Source organism: Corapipo altera, unplaced genomic scaffold (genome assembly GCF_003945725.1).
Source record: "Corapipo altera isolate COAL_440 unplaced genomic scaffold, ASM394572v1 62, whole genome shotgun sequence".
Taxonomy (NCBI): Eukaryota; Metazoa; Chordata; class Aves; order Passeriformes; family Pipridae; genus Corapipo; species Corapipo altera.
The window spans coordinates 11,054,714-11,080,729 of record NW_020884894.1 but is presented as its reverse complement, the minus strand read 5'-3'; the positions used below and the strand labels follow the sequence as shown (position 1 = coordinate 11,080,729).

Below are 26,016 nucleotides of genomic sequence, written 5' to 3'. Positions count from 1 at the left end.
AGGCTCTCACAACTGGGCAAATAAACACCTGTAAAGGTTTCCAAGTCTCACTGTCTTTGGCTAAGACTGGCAAAGGGACTCAGGGCTTGGCTACCGGGGCTGGCAGGCAAGTGAGAGCTGGGACTCTTGTTCACATGGTGGATTTTGCCAAACCCAACAAAACCAGGAGCCAAGGCTGTCTGTGGTTGATGTACAGCAGGACCCAGACACTCACTGCTGCCCTAATCCCCACCCAGTCACATCATCCACCTTAGTCTTCACCACCAACTCCCGCGGCATCAGGACACAGGACCACGGCCCCAAAGCTGGGTACAAATCATCCCTGCTGCTTCCCAGAGTTTTTAAGAGCCATGTCTTGAGGTCAGATCCTTAATCCAACCACCCAGAGCTGTGTGCCAAACCCCATCTCTGAAATGCTGCTTGGGCTTGGAATGCTCTGGCCAGGACAGCCTGGGCAGCAGTGACCTGTGCCACCCGAGGGCATGGCTGGACCTCTCGAGCTTCAGAGAGGTTAAGGAGTGTCCCCTCAGGCCAGATGTGTAGGTCACAGGCAGGAGGTAGAAAAAGCAGCATAGGATGAACTTTGCAACTGAAAACCACGGAGGAAATAAGAAGCAGGAGGGATGGGTGCACGAGCACTGGAAGAGCAGGCAGCTGCAAAGACCTGGGGTTTTCCAGCCGTGGGAAAGAGGCAGGGATCTCCAGCTCCTGCTGCTTCTTCCCCGCATGCTCCGGAGCGGGCTCCCAGCTGGAGATGGAGGAAAGGCAGGAGCGCTTGGTATGCACTGCACATCCCTGTGCTGAGCAAAGCTGGAGCTGGAGGCTTTGTGCGAGCCAGGAGGCTGTAAGAAAGCAATATCCTGCCATTGCCATGGCAACGAGCGGCTGCGCCAGGCGCGAGCTGGTCCCATCCGTCAGGAACCCAGCGGCTGTCGGACCCCACAGCGCTGGAGCACGAGGGCCAGGGCCATTCCCAGCTGCCAGGTGAAGGTGTGATCCTGACAGCCAGCCTGGAGGATCAGCCCCCAAGGGGGTTTTCCTGGTCCCAAGGGGGTTTCGGGAAAGATTTCCCAGTGGTGATGAGATGCAGGACAGTGTGCCCCGCTCTGGGCAAATGTGAGGCTGGTTACAGGAAGGAGCAGGGGAAGCAGCATCGTGATGGATGGGGAGACCTGTCCAACGTCACAAGCCATTCCCAGCACGGGGATGAAGAGCAGCATGGAAGAGCAGCGAGCTCTGGGTGGCCGGGTAACCAGAAGCAGGTTTTCTGACAGTTATAAATAAGCAGCTATTTCTCCTTCCTGGGAATAAGCAAGATTTCTCCCTGCATTGCCTCCGGAGCGCGGATTTTGAGGGCACACACAACTGTCGGCTCCTCCAGATCTAGGTCAGGTTAATTTGCTGCTCGTTCTGGTTGAACGGAGCCGAGCCCGGCCCCGCCGGCGGCGCGGGGGGAAGAGCAGCCCCTGGACGGTGTGTGCGGGATGGGATGGATGGGATGCACCTCCCCGTGCGTGCGAAGCGGCGCCTGGATGCTCCTGGAGGAGGATTTGCCCCTGGTCAAAACGCTGGGCTGGCCCCCCGTGGCAGGGGGAGGGGAGGTGACCCCAAATCTGCTGCAGGCCCCCGAGGGCAAGGCTCAGCATCCCACAGCACACGCTGACTACCAGGACACCAGGACACCAGCCACTCCTGGGGCACACACACAGTGGGCAAGGATGCAGACTAACCTCATGAAGGTGTTCTCCCTGCTGGTATTTGTGGAAAAGTTGGGGGAAAAGAAAGAAAATAAAATATTAAAATGCCTGTGTGCAGCAGGGAGACGCTCACGAGCAGCTTCGTGTGTCCCAGTGGGTGGGTATTCCCCAGATGATGAAATGGGGCACACAACAGCAGGGATAAGGTTATTCTTACCAGGGAGAAGATGAGAATTCAGCTGAAGCAAGATGCTAGCAAGTCAGAAAACAAGAAGTTTAAGGCCTGCAAAGCACTTCTTCAAAGGGGACCAAGAATCAGGGAGACTGTGGAAAACCCCGCAGCATTTCCAAGACAGGCAAGGCAGGTGGAGGAGCGACCCAGTGGGAACCAGGAAAATCCAAGGATGCTGCTGGGTGCGTCCTCCTGCTCCACCACTCAAAATGCAGCCCTTCAGCATGCACTGAGGCTTCTCCAAAGGCCTTCATTTATTTTATTTCTTCTCCCTCCAAGCCTTTTAGCCGTAGCCAGGGGAGGGAGCTGAGTATGGGCAGGCAGTCCTGGAGCCAGGAGTGGCCAGCAGCAAAGCTGGCTGAGCCCCAGGCACACACATTGTGGAAAGCAAACTTACGTCCCCCCAGCCTCCACTAGCTTTAAAGACAGAAAAAGAAAAGAAAACTCACCATCAATCTTCCCACAGCAATGTAACCAAACCTCTTTTCAGGTCCCCAGCACAGTGATCTGGCCAAGATCTAATTTTTCTTTTTTTGCATTCCCAGGAGGGGATGGGGAGCAGAGGGGAGGTTGCAGGGCTGGGGGCTTCTCCTCTCCTCCTCAGGGCAAATCCTGCCAGGTCATGCCAACACTTGTTCACAGCACCAGGAAATACAGCTGGCAGTGGAGGGGGGGCACTTGGTAATACAGCCACAACCAACCCAAACCAAGCTGGAACCTGAAAACTCCCTGTCCACCCTCCTGCTTTTGCAAATCCCCCAGCTGTCCCTGCTGCTGGGGCTGGGAGGGCCAGGCCTGCAGCACCCTGAGCACTGTCACAGCTCAGAGCACCTCTTTAAATGTGTTTAATTGGCATATGGGGAGCTTAGCAGGCTACCTGATGCCAGTCACAGGGCAGGATGCCAAGGAGGTATTTTGTAGAAACCTTAAGGTTGAAAAATACCTCCAAGATCATCAAGTCCAACCATCAACCCAGCACTACCGTGCTCACAACTAAACCACATCCAAGTGCCACCAAGTGCTGTTCTTTCATGAATTAAAGAGCAGGGGAGGAGGCAACACAGGTCCAGCCAGCAGGACGGGGCTGGAAGAAGCTGAACAGCCCCAGGGTATCCCTGCAGGCCATGCTGTGGGAGGCTGGATGCCTACAAGCCCTTCAAATTAACATCCAGAGTCCCAGAGCTTATGAAGGTAAAGGCTTTGCTTTCATTTGCTACCCTGTCTCTCATCCAGCATCTCCCTCCACACCCTGGGAGGGCACCCAGAGCCCAGCTCATGACATCCTGCATCCTACACCCCCATCCCACCCTGGACCCTCTCTGAGACAGCTCCCCAGGACAGGGATTGCCTGTCTTCCAGGGCAGACAGGTATTCTGTGGTTTTAGACTGCTCCATGACTTCATCCAGAACACTACAAGCACCACCTTGAGCCCAGGCTGCCAGTCTGCCCCAGTTATTGTTCAGTGTACGTATAAGCTCCTTGTGTATACTTAAGCCAGGATGCTGAGTCAAGAAGCTCCCTATGGATCACACCCCCCACCACGAAACTTCCTATTCCTGCACTGCACAATGTACAGACTGTTGTTCAACCCAGTGGCCTTGCAATGTCTCGAGTCCTCAGAACCCACTTCTGCTTACAGGCTGCTTCCACCTATGGTAATTCAGGCTGACCACATTTCCCACCATCCAACTGGAATTATATACATCTTTCTATACTCCATTATTTCACTCCCAAGCTCACTGTCAGGGCAACTTGCCTCTTGAAAACCAGTGGTCTCCCTGCTTCAGCACCTTGTAGCTTTGAGACTCTCTCCAGAGAAGCCTTACCACCAAAAAAAGTTCAAACAGAAGCCAGGCACACATATGTTAGAGTTCTCCTCTTTTTACAGTCCTTAGCTTACACCCTCTGCTTTGCACCAGGTCACAGTATTTCGGCCCTGGTGGATGAAAGGCTGGGAGCTGGAGCACAAGGGCCCTAAACCCAAGAGAGCAAAGCTCCAAACCAAACCATGCTAAGACAGCTATTGGTTTTGGCACAAGCTTTTGTTCAGCTTCATTGTCCTGGGAATCGGGCATGACAGGAGAAGTTCACCAGGATTTACCGTGAGAGCAGAGCTCAGAGCAGGGTAGAGACCTGGGCTTTGAAACCCTGCAGTGCTGCAGCAGGACATGCAGGAGGGCTGGAGGAGTCAACAGCAAAGGAGAGAGATGGCCATGGGAATACCACCACCCCTGGGTTTTCTTCTCACCTACTTTAATACTGGAAACCCAAGGGAGGGGAGAATGTTTCAGCTTGTCATGGAGAAGTTGGCTTGAAGGTCGTGCGGATTTTGCAGTACATGGAACCAGAGAATGGTTCGAGTAGGAAGGGACCTTAAAAGACCATCTGGTTCTAACTCCCCTGCCATGGGCATGGACACCTTCCACTAGATCAGGGTGCTCAGGGCCCCATCCAGCCTGGCCTTGAACACTTCCAGGGATGGGAGAGCCACAGCTTCTCTGGACAACCTGTGCCAGTGACTCACCACTCTCACAGGGAAGAATTTCTTCCTAATACCTACCTAAACCTGCCCTTTGCAGCCAGTGGCAGCCCACACTGAGCTCACCCTCTCTGGGGAAGGACATCAACTCCTGAGCAGACTTCTGAAGGAACTACTTCTGTACTCAAAGCCTTGCCTGGCCACTGCACAATGCAGGTTCTCACGCTGGCAAAGCTGAGAGGAAGCCAGAGTCTATCCTGCTTCACATCAGACACCAGCTCCACCTCACACGTCATTCCTGCCATGACTCAGACAAAAGTCCCAGCACAACTTTCAACCTCCAGCAAGATTGAGGAGAGCAGATAAGCAGACAGGAACATGTTCAGCCATAAAGAAACAACCTCATTTTGAAGTTGGAAAAAGGAAAACAAAGCAAAGAAAGAAATCCAGCAGCGTCACTGCTTCGCAGTTTTCTCAGAGATGCCTTTACCTCCTCTTCAGTTCACCTGAGCTCAGCTCCTGGGTCCATTCAGGATCCAGGGAACTGAAAGGCTACATCCAAAGCTGTCTTTGCACCAGAAACTCACAGAAGATAATCCTAAAAACATGTCTTCTTTTCAGCAGTGCCTTTACCCTGCAGCTGGAAAGGTCCAACCCACTGCTCAGAAAACAACATTTTCTGACTTTTCACATTTTCTAACGTCAGTTCTTCAACCAGGGCTGCAAGACTCACACTGATGGATGAAGCAGCCAGTGGAGGAAAACCCACTCCCAGCAGGACCTTGCTCTGTCTTGGAGCTGCACGGAAGTTTTTAAGCACATCGAATTTTAAGCAGGGCTTTTACAGACTGCCTTCAAAAGCAGATCTCAGATGCAGGACAGAACCTTCCCCTGCCGGGGGAGCACGAGGTGACGCAGTGCAGCAGCACATCCAACAGCCGGGAATCCTGGATCCCGACTTGTCTACACATCAAAGGGAACTGCTGGTTTCAGCTTTGCTCCAACTTCTCTGTGCTGCCTTTGTGAATCTTAACTAGGTCTCTTGACCATTTATTTACTGGCACAAGAGGAGTGGGTAGGAAGGGGAAGAGGAGAGAAGGCAGAGATGACTCAGGAGGCTGCAGATACATCATGAGACACTGGCCCCTGTTCAGCACAGTGGAGGAGGTGCAACACCTTGTGCTACTTGAACGATAAAAACAGGCGTGAGAACTTAAAGGGCATGGATCCGGCTCCATCCAGCGTGAGTCTTTCCTTGCTTTAGGCTTGATTATTTATGGCAAGTGCACAGAGAGACTCAGAGCAGCTCAGCAAGACCAGATCTTAAAAATAAGAGACCTGAGCAGTGTCTTTCAGTCTGATACACGGACTAGCACTGACCCTCCAAAGCCAGACTGTCCTTTGGTGATGAGCTGGTGACAAACAACTGCTCCAGGACAGCTCCAGGGCACATCAGGAGAGTGACAGGTAGCCTCCAGACCATGCACAGGGGCAAGGGGAACCACAGCCACTGCAGAAGGATGTTCAACCTTGCTGAGAAAAGAGATGACACTGACACTGCTGCCCAGCAGGTTCCCATGGGAAGAGCAGCATCACAGGATGAAGACAGCAAAAAACCCCTCTGAAGATGTGTACGCCCCATGTGACACCACACAACGTGCACAGCCCTGCCTGGAAAGGGGAGGAAGATGCTTCCTCATCACAGAGCTGATGGTTACCTCACACAGGCCCCCATGCCAACCAGGTGATTCCCAGGCCATCAGCCAGGAGCTTCTGGGGATCACAGTCTGCTCTAGGACAACATAACCATGCACACAAATACTGCACTGACTAGGCAAGCACCCCACATCTCCTTTCCTAATTGACATTGCAGGTTAGATAGCTCAGTGTGTTCTCATCATTCCCCAAAATGTCCAGCTCAAAACCCCTCTACTACTTCAGTCATTTCTATTTCCTCTGCAGAGAGCAGCAAATCTGGTTGAGAGCCAGCTGAGTGGTGGTGTTTAATGGATTGACTCGTCTATGGATTTCCTCAAAAAAAAAAAAAAAAAAAAAAAAAAGAGCCACCTCCAAACATTTAAATAAATAGAAGCCAGGATTAAATAAATCAGCTTAAAATTACTTTTGAGCCATTCCCAGTTATGTCACATGGAGGAAATGCATCACCAGGGTCCTTTCTTCACTGCTTTTTTCAAATATTAATAAGCAGTGTAATTGCAACATGACTCACTGCGATCTCCTGCCAAGCTGGAGAGACTATCTGCAAGATGCAGGCTTTCTAGAGCATTGCAAAGGCAGATGTGTGCTTGGGGACTCTTTTGGAAAGGTTTGCATCGTAAGCAGCAGGGGATGGAAAATGGCCAGGCAGTTGCTTGCCTTTGCAAGTCATTCCCTCACTTGCTCATTCCCTTCCCTCCTCTCACATGGGATTTATTGTAGGATTGGGGTTTGGTGCACTGAGCATGTAAGGCACAGCAGAGAGCGTGTGATTTTTATTCCATGAGGAAGGTCCTGGCTGAGAAACCAGCCAGAATCCTTTGCAATTCTGGGCAAGAGGTATCCAGCTGATGGTGGAAGCTCCAGGAGCGCCTGGGTCAGGCTGTGTGCCAGGTTCTCAGCCTCCAACCTGAGTACTAAAATGCTCCAGCAAACAACTGAGAGTGGGAGAAGACAACACTACTACTAAAATTGAGATGACTGGAACCAGAGAAGAGAGGTGAGGAAGAAAGACAAGGAAACAGGAAAACGGTGCAGCAGCTCAGGAAGGGAGCAGCACGGGAGATGAAGAGCGATGGCAGAGCAAGTGGTCTCACTCTTTGCTGCCTGATTCTCTTTGCTCTCCCAAGCTGAGTGGTTCCCAGCCAATCTGATGCCATGGGGCATCTACTGCAGCCCCACCAGGCAATGCTGCTGCTGCCCTCTGAGCAGTGGGTGCTGCTTAATCGCCTCATGACTTGGATCTGGCAGTGCTGGCTGAACACGATCCCCCTTGCATCTTCACAGAGGTTGGTGAAAGGCAACTGAATCCTCATTCACCAAGGATCTGATCACGACCCAGCCCCATGGGAAAGACACCAGCTCTGGTGTCTGAAGCACCAGCTGCTTTCCCAGGCTGGCAAAAAGGATTCTTAGGAGTTGGCTTTAAAGGGTCAACTCTCAGAGATGGAAAAGAAGGTTTGTACATCAGAGGGCCCCCAAGACAGCAGGGCTTCCAGCTGGATCAGTTTGGCCCAGTTCCAACACGGGCCAAGCCTCACAAAATACCTCAGTTCAACCAAAAAACCCAAAGCCCATCTAGATGTGGAGACAGCAAGCTTCCAGCAGGACTTGTGCAGCAGCTGCAGCACTTACCTCATCCGACTCATCTGAGAGGGTCCGCAGCAGGATGGGGAAGAGGCTGTCAGTGTGCCGGAACATCTAGGAGCAGAAAGGCAGCTGGCATCAGTCCTGGTCACTCCCTGCCACAGAACCACCTCCCCCAGGGGAGGCTGCAGAAAGCTTCACCAGCATTTTCCACCTGAGCTGGAGAGCTCTTCTTCCTCAAGCTACGGGGTATCCAGCAGCCAAAGCCTTCCCCGAAAAGGCAGGTGGACACGTGTTCCCACTGCTCCCAAGACAATTACAGCCCATTCAAAGGCACGGAGCAGGCTGAGAGTGCACAAGCTCAGTCCCAAGGGAAGAAGCAGGCTCAAAACGCCGAGTCCCCAACCTACCTTACGAGGAGTCTTGATGTACAAGTGGTAGAGCCATTTCAGGACTGCAATTCTGGTCATCATCCCAATGGATGTGTCGTGAAGGTGGCAGTCCAGCACCTGAACTATTCCATCCAGGTTCAGGGTCACCTGGATCCTCTCGCAGCTGCACAGAAAAGAGAGAGTTTGGTTCGGTGCTGCAGTGTCCAACTCATTCCTCCCATGGCTGGGAGGTCTACAGCACATCAAAGACTGCATCAAACATCTCAGCTCAAACCCTTGCTAGACCAGGTTACTCAGAGCCCAATCCAGCCAGGTCTTGAACATGTCCAGAAATAGGGTGTCCACAGCTGCTCTGGGCAACCCCTGCCAGTGCCTCACCACAAAATAGTTGGGACTTGCACAGGAAGAGGAGACCCCCAGGCAGAAGAGGTCATGTTACAACATTTTTGTGTCCTGTTTGTGGTCCTGAAACCTACCTGATGATTTCCCACCTCCTTGACAGTGGGGACATGGGAAATACCTGTCGCAGGAGACTCGGTTAAGGAGAGATGATGGTTGGAACCAAGATGGTTGGAGGAGACCACCAAGATGAAGCTGCACTGAAGAGTATAGTCATGCCTGTCCTACTCAAGCTACTGAATTATTCAAGGCTGGACCAGGCTCTTGCTGATTTTTCCAGTGTGTGCAGAGCGGGTCGTGCATCTCGTTTGATAAGAAATCCTAAGGGGTGGATTTCTCACGGTATAATTTGCAAGTAGAGCTGCAGCTTAATAGGATTTGATCTTCCCCAGGACACACGTTGTAAGGGCGAGACGAGGAGGCTGCGGCCCCTCACAGCCCTGCAGGGATCTGCCTGCTTGATCTGCCTCACGTAACAGATGCTGGGGGCTGAAAACTGCATTTTGCTTTGATATTGAAAACAACAGCCAAGGGCCAAACGCTCAGACGTGCGGAACTGAGGGGAAGGAGGGACCCACAGCATGGAGAGTTGGGAAGGGAGATGTCCAAGGGAGCAGCCTCCCAGGCCACTTAAGCCAGCCCTGAAAGAATCCTGTGTCTGGTTCTCCAGCAAAACCATCTCCCCCGGCAGCAGTGCAGCCTGCCATGCCCCCAGCACAGGGCTGTATGTGAAGAGGAGAATGAATCCTTGACCTGACATCTCCACGCAAAAATACACTTCCCCTGCGCAGGATGGGGAAAAAGAAACCTCGGGGTAATGCATTTTTCAGAGGGAAGAGGCCGAAAGGACAGCTCAGGGAATCGGCATGGGAAGCTGTTCCTTTTGGAGGTGGCTTCGACACTGTCACACCCACCAGCTCTGTGGTGCTGTAAGGCAGGTGGGGAGGATGCAGAGGGCCACGGTTTAGCACAGCACTGTTAGTCCACTCATACTGGATTCTACCAGCACAGAAACAACCTCCAGCCCGTTTTGTGCCAAAACTGCTTGTGAAAACCCCTCCTCCATGGGTTTTGTGAGCATGGAGTACCTGCTTGTGATGCAGTACCTGGGCAGAGCCGAGGTAGCTCAAGCCAAAACCCAACTGAGTGGACCCCAGGAGGTGGCTGGGAGCACCAGGCTGACCTGGAGCCAGCCAGCCCCCAGCCATGCCGTGTATCACTGCCCTGCAGCTCAGCTCCCACCAGGAGGGATGGCAGCTGGGAAAAGCTCCTTTCCAGCTCTCCTCTGCCCGCATCTGCCGAGATAAACCTTTTAGGGGGGTTGCCGGCAGAGCAGCAGCTCGTTTACTCAGCACAAAACCAGGGCACCACCCTGAAAAGGTCCAATGAAAAATCGGAAATTGGGATAAAAATCTCCCGCCTCCCACGCTCCTCTGCCTCTGAGACAGAGCAACCTTGGATTACCAGGGGCTGCTGCCTTTCCAGGGGTTACTGCAGCTCCAAAGCGAGCTCCCAGCTCGCCCTGGCTCTCCTTAATCCCCAGGAAGCGTGGAGCAGGAGCAGCAGTAATGGCATTGCATTAATGTGATCCTCTGGGCCTGCCACGCCGGCTCCCAGCGCTGGCATCTGCGGCAGGGCAGATGTCAGATGCAATCACTTCCATCTAACCCACTACCCCAGATTCTCCTCTGGAGGATGAACGTGGCCCTGGCACCGCCTCCGTGGTTTGCCTGTGACAGCCAGAACATGTTTTTAGGGCAAACTGAGCGATGATGGGGGCTGTGCTGGGCTCTCACCTCTGGATATTGGTGCCCTTTGCTCACGCTCAGCGGTGGGGTAGAAGACCCACCCCCTCCCAGCACATACTCCTATTTCAGAAAGCACCCTCTAGCACGGGAACAGAGCTTACTTTACCACTGCAGTCAACTCAAAGCAATGTTTTTCACCCCATGTCCCTTATCGACTCATTTTCTCATTTCTCCCCTTTCTTCAAGGGCTTCTGCCAACCCTCTCCTCAGCGGTCACCTTTCCTCTGCCAATGCCTGAGCTGTCATCTCCCTCCTGGCCTCCTGCCTGGCCCAGCTGCTTTCCTGACCCTGTTTTCAGACAAGGTTAAGGCCCAGGCCAGGCTCTAGCCTTTAGGCGAGCCCAGCAAAGCGGCCTTGCCAAGGGTGGAAATATCCAGGTTCTTTCATTGTGGTCCAAGTCACAAGGGCAGCTCCCATACGGGCTGGCAGCTGTGCTGCTCAACGGGTTCGAGCCAGCGGCCAGGAGGTAAATAGCTCCTCTCTGCTCTCAGTCCCACAAGCTGTCGCTTTCTTGTCCTCCATCGCTCTCATTTCAGAGCTCTTGGCCTCCTTCTGCTTGCTGCAGTTTCCAAGATCTCCCAGGGAAGCGATGAGGCTAAGAGATCTAGGCAGAGGCATCCAGTCCAGTGAGCTGTAGATCACCCTGACAAGGGCTGGGACAGCGTGCCCGAGGTCCCCCTCCAGCTCACTCACCCAAGCATGCAGCGGGAGCAGCAAAGGGAAGCCATGTCCTCACTCCAGAATGGAAAGGAGGGCTGGGAGGAGCCACCCCAAAAGGACACCCTGAACCTTAAAGCTACACAAGACAAGCTGCTGGAGAATGTTTGGTGCCTGAGCTCAAAGCGAGCCATTATGCTGCCTTCAACCAACCATCTCTGGGTGCTGTGTGGCACCCAGTACCATCCCTACCGTCCACCCAAGCATTCCCCACCTCCAGAGATCCCCAGCTGCACCCTAAAGGTGTGTCAGGCACTTGGAATTGGGGTACAGCAACTTCCAGCATGAGACAAGCACCAGCAATTTTAGCTTTGTAGTGAGCCCTAACTACCACATTTAAAAGCCTGGTTTAAGCACAGCCTTGGGCAGTTCAGCCACGTGGCAGCTGCTTGCCCTTTCTGCAGAGCAACACAGCTTTACGTGTCCATGTGCTGCTGAACACCACCCAAAACATGAAGCCTTCCTTCCATCAGGAAGGACCACAAAGGCTCTTCTGCAGATTCTGTGTCCCTTACCTAGTTTGGTGAGGGATTGTGGTCCCATCACCCAACACTGCCCAACCCTGACTGCTTCCAGCTGTGCCTGACCATCTGGCCAGGAGCACCACCAGGAAGTCATCTCAAACAGTCCAGGTCTTGTATCGAAACACCAATGCAGTTACAAGAGCCTAAAAAGCACTTTCCAGCTGTTCTGGTCCATTGTCACAGGACAGACATCTGCATCTTCTCCTGCAGCAGCTCAGACCGACGGAAGGAAGCCCGGGCTCTGCTCCAGCAGCCACGCTTCCACCTCCCCTTCCTGATCCGGTCTCACACCAGTGATTGCAGCAGCAGCATGGTCAGCCAGGCCACAGGAAGGCTCCAGTGCCTCTGAAACATGGTTCTGGTTCACCTTCAGTGACAGTTTTTGCAGAAGCTGGAAGCGGGGACCCCCACGTGGATGGGGAACCCCAAAACCCCTCCAGCCCTGTGCAGCCAGGCTCTCCCAGGAGCCACTTCCCATCTTGGCACAGATGTGGTCCCCACTTCCTAGTAGATGCCACCAGGAAACTCCCTCCAAGTGAAGCTGGCAAACACTTGGGAAACATTTTGGATCACGTTTCAGGAGTGGGATGTGTGTGTGTGTGTGTGTGTGTGTCAGCTCGTGGCCACAGGAATGTGCCCAGCACCCATGCATCGAGTACTCAGACCTCCTCATCTTCTCGGATGGCATCTTCACAGAAGATGTGCCTCTGCAGACACCAGGGCATGAGCTCCTCTGCCCCCACTGCCCGAGGTGCTCCTTTCCCTGCTGCTGCAGTGCTATCCTATCCTATCCTATCCCCCTGCAGCCGGCTGCAGGGAGGGCAGGAGGAGGGGGCGTGAGAGCTGGATGCTTGGCGCCGGGCCATGCTCCATCACTGGCTCGCCGGGGGAGACCGGGGGAAGCAGGGGGGGGCTGGGGGGGAAATGAACAAAAACAGAAGCAGAGAGTGACTTCATCTTAAAAGGCAGCTGCAACTTCCTCCGTTTGCAGCTTTCCAGCTTTCCACGGCGACTCAGGGGCTTCCCGTGGTCCTGCCTTGACACCCAGTGGGCGCTCGGTGCAGTCGCCGCTCCCCGGCGTGAGTTACGGCTGCAAACGGCTGCGGGTGCCAGCTCTTCCCTTCCTCCGGCTCCAGGGCCAAGCCAGACAGCCTGAGCAATGCACAGAGCACCAAGCAAACATCCAGGGCTCCCGCCAGCCACGTACAGTCCCCCCCAAACCCATGCCAGTCCCCCACAACGGATGCCACGGCAAAAACAGGTCCTGTCGCTGGATCAAGCAGAGGGGTCACACAGGGTGGGGAAATGGGCTTCAGGGCAGGTAAACCCCATGATAAAACCTGGAGTTTCCTGTTTAAAAGGGCTTAGGAGGGGCTCAAGAAGAAGTCTCTATCTAGCAAAGCCAGGTCTCTTAGAGATGTGGAGGGTCCTTCTTGCTGTCCCAGACGGCTTTCCCTGGTGCTGGAGCTGTTGGTAGACTAATTCAGTTTGGGCAGCCTTCTCCTTCTGTCTCTCTGTGACACTGGGACAACACATCCCAGCTGCCCCCTGTTTCTGTCCTTTAGTTTTCACTCCCTCTCTCCCCCAGGTGCAAGCTCTTCAGCACACAGCCACAGCTATCACTTGTCCTCCTGACCTATTGCCTCTTCTTTTTCTTCCCCCTCCCCTTCTCCATTTCAGCCCTAGGCACATCCACTTCTGCACCTACTAAACTTTTAGGGTCGAGCAGGGTCAGGACTCAGCAATGACAAAAAAGCCAGGAAAATCATTCAAGAGCCATAAACCAACATCTAGGTGCAAATTAAATGGCCTGTACTTCCAAGAGAGAAAAAATTAAGGGCATCATTAAGACCATGGAGTAGCTGGGCTGTACAGAAATGCAAAAAAGAAATGGAGAGTACACACCATCAACCTGAAAAGCTGATGCTTGCATTGCTCTGGGATGTGTCACGAAGGGCATCACACTGCTAGGATGCAGCTAAAACAACACATCCTATTTTGGGGATCACAACGACAAATAAAAATAAGCATCAGCACAATAAAAGTGTTGGAAATCACAACCTCTGAGTAAAGGAACTGCAGCAGCAGGAGGAAAGAAAAGATGCTATTAGAGCAGATGGATTTGTCCCCAAATTCAGACAGCTGGATGGCAGGAAAGGTATTTGCAGGAGACATGATTCAGATGAGACACTGAGAGAGAGTGTGCTGGGCACAGAACTGGTGCAGGGCTGACTAATGCCACACGAGGCTGCCAGGGGTGTAAGACCACTCACCTCTGCAGCCCCGTGGTGCCGTGGGGGGCTGCCAAGGCTGCAGCCTGGAGCAGGGTCAGTGTCCCCCAGGCTCCCCAGACCGTTCATGTGCCACGTTCCTGTGAGGCCTCTGTGCCTCCAGAAGACGAGCACACAGTTCCTCTCCCACCATTCCATTGCAAAGGCAGAAGGGAACTAAATGCCTTCTGTATTGGTCAAGCTAGAAGAGCCATAAATGAGACAACCTCCTCTCCAACTTCACCCTATTTTTTAGGTGGAGTGCACAACCATGGAGGCTTGAGGACAGGTGAGGTGCAGACTCCTCAGTGCACAGACACTTGCTGCCTCACTGGGCAGCTTTCCAAGGTCTCTTTGGGAGAAAAACCACCTCGGTTTACCACAAACTCAAGACATTTTGGTGCAAAAGCATTAAAGAGAAGTCAACCCCTAGAGCATCCCCAGGCATCCACCCTACTGGGACCCAGGAGACCCCAACTGGTTCCCAGCTCAGCCCACCCTTCCTCACAGCTCTGTCTGCATCTGTCAGTCCTTGTCTGTACCCTGAGAAGCCTTCCCTTCTTGTCAAGCCCCTCTGAAGCAACAAACAGACCCTACCTGGTCACTGTAAAGACACTGCTGTTGCTGGAGTCACCAGATGCATCCAAAGACCCTGGGGGCAGGAGAAGAGGAGACAGAGTTAGTGGGATGGCAGGGAAGTTGGACAGCAGGACTAGAAGCCTGGAGAGCTGCATGACCTTCAGCAAAGACATCACAAGCCACTGTTTGAGGGTCTGGGGACCCAAAGAATCACTTCTGCCTGCAGTGAGCATTTTACACTCCTTGTCAAGCTCTTCTCTACTGCCAGAGAAGCTGGTACAGGACTGCACCTACCCAGCAAAATGCAGGTGGCACAGCTTCAGACCTCTGCCCCAAACTGGGTTTCCTCTTCTGTAACAAAGACTCAGACACATCCTTCTAATGGTTTCAACCATTCTGAAAGTAGCCCAGAGCTGCAGAGCTGCCTTCAACTGTCCTGATTTCAACACCTCGAGATAACCACACACACAGGGAAGGTGGACTCCAACCCAGGACATCTCCACCTGGCCATAGCCTGACTCCATGTGGAAACCAAGAGACCTAAACAGCTTTTCAACCTCTGCTCGGTGCTAAAACTGGGTCTTACAAGCACAGTGACAAAGCACTGCAGGATGAACCTGACTCTTTGTGCCCCCTTGTGCCAACAGCCTCTACTCACACAGACAGCGCCACCGCCACATCAGCACTCCCAGGGAGCAGAGCTGAGTTTCTGATGGAAAAGCATCAGAGCCTTTTCTGATCCTGCCTGCTTCAAGGTGAAATTTAACCCCACAGGGGTCGAGATTAAAGCCATTAAGTTTCCTCTTGATGTTTTAAAGCCCTTCTGAGACAGATTTTAATACAAGGAGGTATTCTCGGGACAAATGAGGAGTAAAAAAGAAAAGTTTTTGCTGCTGTGCTACGGCAGTGCATTTTTCTGCTTTACCCCTTCCAAAAGGAGACCCTGCATGGCGTTTGGCAGTGAAAGCTTTTGCGCCTTTACTGAAGATTAAGGTGCTTCCCTAGGCTGAGATTTTGAGGTGCCTGGGTCCATGTTACGGACAGAAACCAAAGCAAAAAAGGAGGAAAAGCAAGTGTTGCATTGGCCGGGAATCGAACCCGGGCCTCCCGCGTGGCAGGCGAGAATTCTACCACTGAACCACCAATGCTGCCCTGGGCGCTGCCCCAGCCTGCTCCTGCCTCCCCGTGGGCAGGAGGACACGGACACCCCTCCATCTCAATTCCACCCCCTGCTCCCTCTCACTGCAGGGTTTTCTGCTGGCGGGTCTGTTACGGAAGAGCACCGGGCTGAAGGTGCAGCCCCGAACCAGCACGGCTGAGCTCACGTGGTTTAAATGTTACACTCATACTTTGCACACCTGCACAACGAAGACGTGCTGTGCCAGCAGCAGCGTTTAGTCATGCCAGGACAACGGCACCCAAGGGATGCCAGAGGGCTGAAGCCACTGCTGCTTCCAGGCATTGCTGCACTGGGACTGCTAAGTTTCTTCTCCACTGAACCCTCTTCCAGCTCTTCCAGTCTGCTTACAAATGTTTGCCTTTTGTGTTCTGGAAATTTTAGGACTGGGACAATATCCACAGGATGGTCTGGAGAGCACCATGAATTTGGAAAGGATCCAAAATCCTTCTCCTTCCCTTTCTTTACCCTTCTCCACCATCAACATCCTTCATGTGCGTGTTGATGTACGCCCAGGGCAAACACAGCTGTCCGAGCTCTCCTTTGGGTGACAACAGCTGCTCTCAAACTATAAATGATCTTTTTCAGGTCAACTTAATGACTAAGTTGAAGTGGAGGGTGGTGAGGGGATGGGGATGCTCATGAGGGAACACAGCACTGCAGCACCACTTGGGCTCCAGGCCGGACCAATGATCCTCTTAAGAAGACTGCACCAAATGGGTCTCTCTCAGCAGAGATCTGTGAAACAGAAAGCAGAGAGGTCCAAAGAAAGCAGAGAGGTCCCACATGTCCTGAGCTGCTTCAAGACACCAAACCAACTCAGGAACTTCTCTTGAGAACCTTCCCTTGACCTTCCTCACACCTCTAATGGTCCAGATCAATGGGGACTCACCGCTGGATGCTGCCTCTGGCTTGGAGAGGGATTCCTCTGGGGTGGGCTCCTTTGGTATGTCTATCGACTGCTTGGCCTCATCCATTTCATCATCCTCTGGGATGACCAGCTTCATCAGGCTCTGGTTGCACACGTTTGCCACCTCCTTGATGTCTGAGTGAAGGCAGTGTAAGGAACACACATGGGTAGGTGCCAGCCACGGAGAAGCCACCACAGCCCCACCAGGGCTGCCCCAACCCAGCTACTGCAACCCCCCTCACGTCCAAACAGCCAGTGTGGGTGTTAGCACTTGGAGGGAGGACTTCTCCTGGCCCTCTCCAGCCATGCAGCTGGACCTGCACCCCAGGGGCAGGAAGCAGGTGCTTCCCTGTGGGTTGCTGTAGCAGGAATGGGAGCAGCTCCGAGTTACAAGGATACTCTTCTTGCGATCGTCGTAGGAGAGACACGGCAGGACCGCGGTCAGGATCCCTGAGGAGTAGGGCAGCATCACCCGGCCAGCCAGCTGGATGAACTCCCTCATCCAGCACATGGCTGTAAGCTGGATCAGGTCATCTGGAAGACAGGGGACAAGCAAGGGTGAGGGAAATGACAGCACTGGCAGCTCAGCAAACCCCGTAAGCCAATGACCACCTGCAAGCATGGAGCTACCTCTGCTCCATCCAGAGAGACCCTAGTCCCAGAGGAGATCAACTAAGACCTGAATCTGCAGTGAGGCTGAGATTAAACACAATCATTAAGTTTTAGAGTTAACCCCCTTCAACCTATAATGAAGGTTTTCTCATTTACAAGTATTCTGTCAAGCTTACCAATGCATAAGGATATTTCCACTGTCACACCCATTGCACTTGTGTATCTGGGTCAAGCATTGTTCCTAGAGCTGGGGTTTTAACAACCTCCCCAAGTTCTGGGGCACTCTGCTCATGCAAGGCCAGGTTTTAGGCTTAAACAGTGTCAGCTTAATGAAAAGCCAGCAATCTCCCAAGAAACCCACTCCCACCCAGCAATGCTTAAAGAGCAGTTTAAGCTCAATGAGCACAACCTGGGGACAAGACCCTTCTCAGGAAACACATCCAGCTGCAGCTGTGACCCTCTGCCACTGCCTACACAGCAGACCCACAGGAGCTGCACTGCAGCACTGGCACAAAGCCCACACACATCCAGCTGTCCGGCCTGTGCACCTTGTGCCACCTGAGGTTATGGTAAGCCCTTAAGGAGATCCTTCCAGAAGTGCTGCATATCCACAGGTACCATGCACAACCAGATATTTTTCTTTCAGGTCCCTCCGCTCTGGGAGGATGCCAGACCTGTGTTGTGTCTGTGGCATCAGTAGTAGGGCCAACTGTGGGAGAGCTGCCTCCCACCACAAACCAGGAGCTGGGTGCCACCGCTCAGTCCTGTGCACTCACCCGCTGCCTGGCAGTGGATCACCAGGATATTGGCCATTTCTGCGAACTTGACACTGGAGGGATTCTTCTTGATCTCTTTGAGGAATTCCCCAAGAGCCACCTCGCACCTGTGGACAGGCAGAGCAGCTGGTCAGCGCTCTGGTCAGCCTTGGATGGAGAAGTTATGGAGAAGTTATGGAGACAATCCTGCAGGGTTGTCCGCACAGGAGCAGGGCCAGGAAGGGATGAGGCTGAGAAGCTTATCCTGCCCCACAGCAGGGACTGCACACAGCTGTGAGGACAGAGGTAATGACTGCCCAGAGCCCCCCACACCTTCCCAAAACTCCCCCACAGCCACTGTGGATATGGAGGTGCCTGGGATGGGGAGCACAGAGGGGAGCAGCTGGGTAGCCAATATCCAAAGTTTTCAGTGCTGGTTCCTCAGCATGTGGATGCTGGGAAACAGATACAGAGAGGATCCAGAAGGGCTTGGCAGGAGGATAGGCCCGGGCTGGTCTCGCCACTTACTTATGCCCCACAAAACAGGTCCAGCCACTCTCTCCCAGCACAAAACACCAGGATCCTCTGACCCCTCTGAGAACACACAGCCAATCCTGCGCTTCAAAACGCCTCCATCTTGGAATCAGCAGCACATACACGGAGCAAACTCCCAATGCTTCCTCCTGTTCTCCACCCAGGAGACACCGGGCTGGAGCTCTGCCTTGCCGAGAGAGGCTCACGTGCTGCTTCTTCAGAGAGCTCATACCCCATCCCAGCAGCACACTGGCTGTGAAGTCAAGGCTTCAACCAAGCCAAAACAGTCTGTCCCCCAGGGACAGAGCACGGTGTCCTCCCCAGCCACAACAAGTTCCTTGCCAAGGACACTTTGATCCCCCACCCAAGTCAATCCACCTCCCACTGCGCGCACGGGGTTTTGCTGCAGTTATACAGAAGAGCTGCAAACCAAGGAAGAGGGTGATGGATGGACAGCAAACATGACACAGCCCTCGCACCCCGCCAGCCTTCACACTCACATTTTCCGTATCTCCTTGCTGTTGTCTCCCAGGATCTGGAAGAGCCCGTCCAGGATTTCTGGCAGGTAATCCAAGAGGTTGATGTCAGGCACAGACTCCAAGACCAGGATCTAGCTCGGGGAGGAGTAAGAAAGAAGAGGTGAGTTTTGGAGAAGCTGATTAACATCACCAGCACAAATCTGGCAGGATACTGAGGAATTCAGAGCTGAGCTGTGTGGGATGGGGGGAAGAAAAAAAGGACAGTGTGGAGCTGCCCATCTCGGGAAGCAGCTGAGCTGGCACAGGAAATGAGTGATCAGCCTGCAGCACTGCTACATTTCCAATCACAGCTCTGTAAAACAACACAGGGATCAGGGATGCCTGCCAAGACACATGCAGGCAGACCTGGGATGGCAGCAGTACAGCTGAGAGTCCAGGGACACACATCTCCTCAGACTCCAACCAGGCACCAAGAGCTTCTGCCCTGCACAGAGAGGAGAAAGGAAGGGGAGATCCCTTGCCTCCCAGAGAGCAACACCCTCCATCACTGCTGAGTGATGGAAAGCAGCCTGGCACTGTCCCTTGGGAGACTATAACCTCTAGACCACAGTATGTCTATTTACACAAGCAACACTTTGACTGTACTTTCTAACTTGGAGTGCAATGTCCTGAACAGGTTGGCAGAAGCACAGTGTGATGTTCCTGTGACTGCACCAGCAAGGTGACAGGGAACTGTCCCTTTAAAGAAGGCTAAAAACTCGGCTGGCTTAAAAACCTGCCCAAATAAATCCAGGTGCCTGAGCTCACACATCGCCGTGGATATCTGCAGTTTGCCCAGACATAGGAAGCTGGTGAGACACAATATTCTGGAGTTCAGACTGGCAGGAACATGTGGCACCCCGTGCACCTACCCAGGATATGATGAACTGGCGGGCATACTGGTTGTTGGAGTAAATCCTCTCACGCAGCAGGGGGATGAAGCCCACCAGGTCAAACTGGTTGCTCTCTGTCACGATATCCTGCAGAGCCCAAGCAGAGGGTGTTAGGAAGGATGGCTGCCAACTCATGTCCATGCAGACATCCCACCCTGTCTTTTTAAGGCACATGACAGGAAAAAGATGACAACCAGTTGATGTATAGGTCTGCAGGTCATGAGACCTGGGGAGAAGGAACCACGCAGTTTATTCAGGCAATGAGCTAGGAATTCCCCCCCTTGGGCAGGGACTGAGCAGGACCCAGAGAGGGATGCTCCTGCCTGCTGTGTGGCAGCCTGGCTGAACAGAAGGAAATCATACCTCAGTGGTGTGCTGCACACATGAGCAAGCACTTTTGATGCAGCCACACGTATCAGGGTGGGAAAGTCCCTGAGTTTTGTTTAAAGCTCTTTCTACACGCTTGGTGGATTTTGCTGCGTGGCCGAGTCTCTTGCCCTGGTGTGGTGGAGCTGGTCTCCCAGCAGGAAGGTTTGCAGCAGGAGACTGGTTTAACTGGTGTGATAAAGAGGAGTGAGGGCAGGATCTGGGAGGGAGCTGCTCCTCTCTGAACAGCAGGAAAAAAGGAACTGGGAGGTCTGTGACAGTAAAAGCCCATCAGCAGACACAACAGGAACAGGAACCAAGCCCTGCACCCCAAAGCAGCAGCAGAGCAGTTCTGCTCACAAAGTGACTTGCCTGGGCAAGGAATAGCAGAAGAACAGCCCTTCTGTTGCCTGGGACAAGGGTGAAAACCCACTCAAACTAAAACCTTGCTTCCCCCAGTTCCCGGGAGTTGAATGCACACGTGGCCCTGGGATAACCCACCAGCCCCTCCATCCAGCTGCCTGAGAAGGCCTCCAGACCCTCAGTCCAAGAGGCTGTGGTCCGTGAGAGAAAGAAATGTTTTACCAGCAGCCACAGGACTGAGCTGGGATGGTTTTAGCACCTGCAGCCTCAGGGACTGACACATCCCCAGCCAGGACATGCCTCCAGCCTACACCAAGGACTCTCAGCTGGAGAGCAAAACTACCTTGAGGAGCCGGTCGAGGAGCTCGGAGCCGCTTTTGACGTTTGGGTCAGGATCAGCAGCCAGCTGTGAACGACAGAAACAAGAGCCATTGCAGCACTGGGTCCCAGGTCTGCTCCCTGCTCTGCAGTGCAGCTCTCAGCAGGCTCACAGGACTGTTGCTCTCCTCTGGCATTACAGGGATGGACAGAGAGAAGACCCTTTATCTCCAGTTTTTCATTAGGCTCCACCAAATTCTCCTGAGAGAATTCCTAAGGGGAATATGAAGCAAACTTCACCTCTCCCTGCTATGCAGGTTTTCATGGGCCAGTCACGCCCTCAAGAAGGGGAGAAATACAAGTTACCAGTGAAAATCTACAAAGACATAGACATGGTTTTGACCCTACAGACCCCACAAAGATGTAGTGCTGCAGAGCCACCTCGCCTGCAGCAGCTTTCTCAGCCTCATTTTGGAACACCATTCAACAAGGAGCAGGAACATACATCCTGGAGGTGAGGATGAGCAGAGAGCAAGGTATCTTACAGTGAACTCCACACCCACAGTATCAGTGAAGCCGTGTGGAAACTGCTCATTTTGTCCTTCAGACCTGTCTGGGTCAAAGTAAACCAGTTTACTTGGAACGCCGACCTTGGACAACCCGGTTTGTTTGACTTGGGAGATGTCGAGGACTAGGGAAGAAGCCTCAGAACTCAAGTGTGGGAAAGGAAAGCACATGGGGGTTTAAGAGGAAGCTTCTTACCTTGCTGAGGCCATCAAAGAGCACATTGAAGTGCGGGAGGACAGAGCCTCTGGCCACCTTGACGATGTTGTAGAGAGCCTCGCAGGCGTAGTACCGCAGGCGACTGTCGGCGTCATTGAAACATGTCAGCACCGGCTCAATCAGCTCCTTCAGGTACAGCCCAGAGTCCTGGTGGGCACAAGGAGACTGCTCAGCCAAGGACCATGGCACAGGGAAGAGATGGCACTGCCCTGGCACATACTGCAAACATCCTGCCCGTACCTCAGCCCTCCTTTCCAAAGATCCTGCTCGTGCTGCCGGGGCTGCCTGAGCTGGGGGTGGGAGGTGGAAGGGCTGCAACTCCTGTCAGCTCTGTTAACACGAATTAGCACCCAACCTGCTGAGTCTAGTCCAGCTGCTGGACACTGAGGATGGACAGACGCACTTTAAACACGCCTGGGGGAGCTGCCAAGGTGTAACCCAGGCCAGAAAGTGCTCCAGGGCCCAAAGGACGAAGGTGGGTGTGCTGGGAAAACTCAAACACGACCCAGCTGAATGCTGCGAGGCAGGGAGGGAGCCAGGGAGCTGCAGGGCCGCCAGCCCGAGTCTCCCCATCGCACTGACCCAGGAGGAACTGCTGTTCTCACACCACAACCTGCACAAGTCCCAAACCCCACCGCACCCACCTTGCCCAGGGCGATGGAACAGGCTGCCAGGCCAATGAGTCCCCCTTTCCGGCTGTGGGGGTGCTGGGAGAGTGCAAACTCCTGCGACAGGATCTGGATGACGTGTTTGATCTGAGATGTGTTGTTCTGAGCCACAAACTCTCGCACCAGCCTGGGGAGAGGAGAGGAGAGCACACGAGGGGGAGTTTAGGTTCTGCCCGATACAAACGCTGAGGGGTTTGGTTCCCCATGGGGACTTTCAGCCATGACAAACACCAGAGAAAGTGGTAATGAAATGGGGAATGCTGACAGGATCCACAAGTGAAACTAGAGCCCTCCCCTCCACCCTGCTCACATCCAACAGCAGATCACTGCCCTCCAGCTGCTCCAGCCTGCAGCCTCCTCCACCACTCACGAGCTCTAAGCCCAGGATGGGCTCTCAAGGGCCACCCCAGTGCAGCTGTTTGCTTGCAGAGAAGAAGTTACCAGGTCTTCAAACCCCCTCTCCAACAGGGCAGGTCATTTATCCCCAGCAGGGCACAGGACAGCAGCCAAGAGGAGCTAAGCACAGACCAGGAGTGCTGGTAGCTGGGCACGGAATTGCTGCCCACCAGACCCACACGCAGTGCCAAGATTTTGGACCTTTCCCAGCCACCCACACGCTGCTTCAGCTGATACCTCATACATTTAATTTTATATTAACAGTATATTTAAATATGCTCCTAAACAGCACAAGCCTTAATAAAAAGCCAACCCAGTTTCCATACGCAATACCTGCTCCGCCCCAGGAACTTGCAGCTCGTTACCCAGAGATAATTAATGCATCACCCGTGCTCAGATGAACGAGCTTCCAGCCTAGGGAACCGCTTCCAGGTCCCAGCTTGTCCATCCAGCCCTTTGGCCCTGGTTTCCCTGTGGCAGAGCCACCGGCCAGGCAGGGAGGCACAGGCAGCTGTGGAGCCAGCTGTGGAGCCAGATGTGCACACAGCTGTAGCATTGGTGGTTCAGTGGTAGAATTCTCGCCTGCCACGCGGGAGGCCCGGGTTCGATTCCCGGCCAATGCAGTGCTGTTTTTCCTCCATTTTTCTTGGACTTCTATCCACAATACAAGACCCAGGCCCTTCAAAAATACTGCCTAAATCACTAACCTTCACCTTCATTGTCAATAAAGGTGAAAAAGCTTTCACTGCCTAGTTCCATACAAGGTTTCTTTGGCACTATATGGATCTCACACCACCCTCTCCCAGACAAGGGCCACCGGCCAGTCACGCACTTTATAATCCAGGAAAATCATTACAGAAAATGTTCACGAACTTTCCTTCCCAGGATTATGAACACCAGCTCTGCTCTGACCTTAGCAGCTGCTCCCTTTCTCTCCAGGGGCACCAGGCAGCCCCTCCCTACTCTTCCTACTCCAAAGCCAAGTTCTCCAACACTTACAGCCCGACCCTTTATCCCAACAGCTGATTTAGGGAAAATGGCTCCATCTCCAGTCCTGCTCCAAGAAGAGGAACACACTGAGCTCAAGCAAGACAGACCACTGGGGTGATCACTTTACTGCCTGCATTTCATGGATGGAGCTTTGCCTGAATGTGAATAAGTTTGCAGACTTCCTTAAAGGATTCAAGGTTTAATTAACGAGGCAAAAAGCCATGGAAAGTGAAGTGCAGCATCATAGAGCCTAAAAGCAGCAGGAGCTGCTGCTCCTGCATCATCAGCCAGAGGACAAGGAGGCTCCTGAGTTGAGAGGCAGCAAGTCCCTCCTGGCTCAATGCCATGGACATGGGAGAGATGCTGCTGGGGCTGTTCTGTGATGGGTTTTGGATGATCTAAACCTGTGAGATCTGCAGAAAAGGTTGGCCCTTGCCTTCTTCCTTCTCATACCCTTCCCAAATCATGTTTGCAGATTGATTAGCTGAACTATCTGACCCCAAAGCAGACTTTGGTTGGTATAAGCCAAGCATAGACTCACGGTCCCCCCAGCGTGACCCCCAGCCCCAAAGCCCCCAGCTCCCACTGGGGTCACCCCTTCCCCCTACTCCGGGCCTCCCGTGTCCCCCCGGGGTGATCCCCACCGCCGCAGCCGCCAGCTCCCACCGGGCACAGCCGGGCCGGTCCCTCCCGCCGCCCCCTGCCCGGTGGGACCTGGACCCACCCCAAACATCCCTGACCGGCTCCCGCCACGCCGGGGCCGCGGGGAGACCCGGTACGCCAACACCCCTCCCCGCCCTTCCCCGGGGAGCCGGGTCGGCCTCCCCGGCCCCATCCCCGCAGCGGCGCCGCCCTCGATTCCCGCTGCCCTCCCCGGTTTCCCGGCACCTCCCGCCACTCACTTCTCGATCTCCAGGGCCGCCACCTTCCTCTTCTCGTAGAGCTTGTCGGTGAGCGCCCGCACCACGCCGGGCGCCAGCGGCGCCAGGTCCCGCTCGGCGTTCATGGCCCCGCCGGGCGGCCACGTGACCGCGCCCGGGACCGCGCCCACGTGACCCCGCCGGCGGCGCGCCCACGTGATCCCCGCCCCCCCGCTCACGTGACCCACGCCACGCCCACGTGCCCCCCACGCCCCCCCGTGAGACCCCGCCCCCCACACGGGACCCGCCCCCGCGGCCGAGGGGCTGGAGGGAAGGGGCGGAGGGGAGAGCGGGGAGCTGAGCGTGGGCCAGCAGTGTGCCCGGGGGGGCAAGAGAGCCAATGGATCCTGGCCTGGATCGGGAACAGTGTGGCAGCAGCAGCAGGGAGGTGATTCTGCCCCTGGACTCAGCGCTGGTGAGGCCACCCCTGGAGTGCTGTGTCCAGCTCTGGGCCCTCAGTTCAGGAAGGACATGGAGGGGCTGGAGCAGGTCCAGGGAAGAGCAGCGAGGCTGGGGAAGGGACTGGAGCACAAGTCCTATGAGGAGAGGCTGAGGGAGCTGGGGCTGTTCAGCCTGGAGAAGAGGAGGCTCAGGGGAGACCTCCTCACTCTCTACAACTCCCTGACAGGAGGGGGGAGCCAGGTGGGCGTCCCGAATCCAAGGGGCGGGGGAGCACAGGGCACTGGGAATTCCGGCGCTGGGAACATCGGCGCTGGGAACGCCGGCGCTGCAGTGGCGGAGCGCGGCCACACGGGAGCGCCGTGCCCCTGGAATGTTGCCGGGATCATCCCGGCAACGCGCCGGTGGGACTTTGGCGCTGGAATGAGCCTCGTCCCGGCTGGGGGCGAGCCCGGGCACCGGGACCCCGAAACACACGTCCATGGGGCGGGGGAAGGGCGGAGGCTCGTGGGGAAGCTGCTGAACCCAAGAACACGCAGCCCACGGGGTCACGCTGTTAAATGCCGGGATGCGATCCAGAGACTTCTCCACGCGGGAAGGGATTTCCCTGAAAGACACGTGCACATGGAGAGAAACGAGAAGTGAATTTGCAGATGACCTGCCCTTGCATTATCTGCCTCTTCGCTGGCTCTGTCCCCATGGTGGCGTGACACAGCAGCCACTCTGACACAGCCAGGAGAATTGAGGGAATTTTTCCCTTCCTCTCATGTTTTCAAAGCCACACTCAGAGTCAGTCATCTAATGCTCATTAATGAGCCACTTCAGAGTGCTTTTTCCTTGTTAAAGTGGGCAGCAGTTGTGCCTACTGGCCACGAGGAGCAAGCTGGATTCACATGAGGAACAAGTTGGATTCAGCTTTGAGTAAATACAAAAAATTTGGAGAAAGAGACAGGTGTGCTTCAGCACCCCTAGAAAAAGGAACGCGTGTAAAGAATGGCAGTAAAAAAGTGCAG

At 54.2% G+C, this 26,016-nt stretch overlaps 1 protein-coding gene and 2 non-coding genes across 3 annotated transcripts in view; 1 reads left to right on the top strand and 2 right to left on the bottom strand.

Moving 5' to 3' along the window:
* The window catches only part of VAC14 (Vac14, PIKFYVE complex component), a 57,534-nt gene extending 32,831 nt beyond the window's left edge, over window positions 1–24,703 (bottom strand). Inside the window, exons 1-12 of the mRNA XM_027646537.1 lie at window positions 24,587–24,703; window positions 22,275–22,425; window positions 21,610–21,777; window positions 20,873–20,935; window positions 19,780–19,887; window positions 18,890–18,999; window positions 17,877–17,983; window positions 16,888–17,022; window positions 16,471–16,623; window positions 14,420–14,474; window positions 8,123–8,267; window positions 7,761–7,826 (exon numbers count right to left, since the gene is read on the bottom strand). Of these exons, the coding sequence (XP_027502338.1) occupies window positions 7,761–7,826; window positions 8,123–8,267; window positions 14,420–14,474; window positions 16,471–16,623; window positions 16,888–17,022; window positions 17,877–17,983; window positions 18,890–18,999; window positions 19,780–19,887; window positions 20,873–20,935; window positions 21,610–21,777; window positions 22,275–22,425; window positions 24,587–24,690 (1,365 nt within the window). The 5' untranslated portion in view covers window positions 24,691–24,703. The remainder of the gene's footprint in view (window positions 1–7,760; window positions 7,827–8,122; window positions 8,268–14,419; window positions 14,475–16,470; window positions 16,624–16,887; window positions 17,023–17,876; window positions 17,984–18,889; window positions 19,000–19,779; window positions 19,888–20,872; window positions 20,936–21,609; window positions 21,778–22,274; window positions 22,426–24,586) is intronic.
* TRNAG-GCC lies at window positions 15,479–15,549 on the bottom strand. The gene has a single exon. It is a non-coding gene; the product is annotated as a tRNA-Gly (tRNA).
* On the top strand, window positions 23,247–23,317 carry TRNAG-GCC. The gene has a single exon. It is a non-coding gene; the product is annotated as a tRNA-Gly (tRNA).
* Window positions 24,704–26,016: the final 1,313 nt, after the last annotated feature.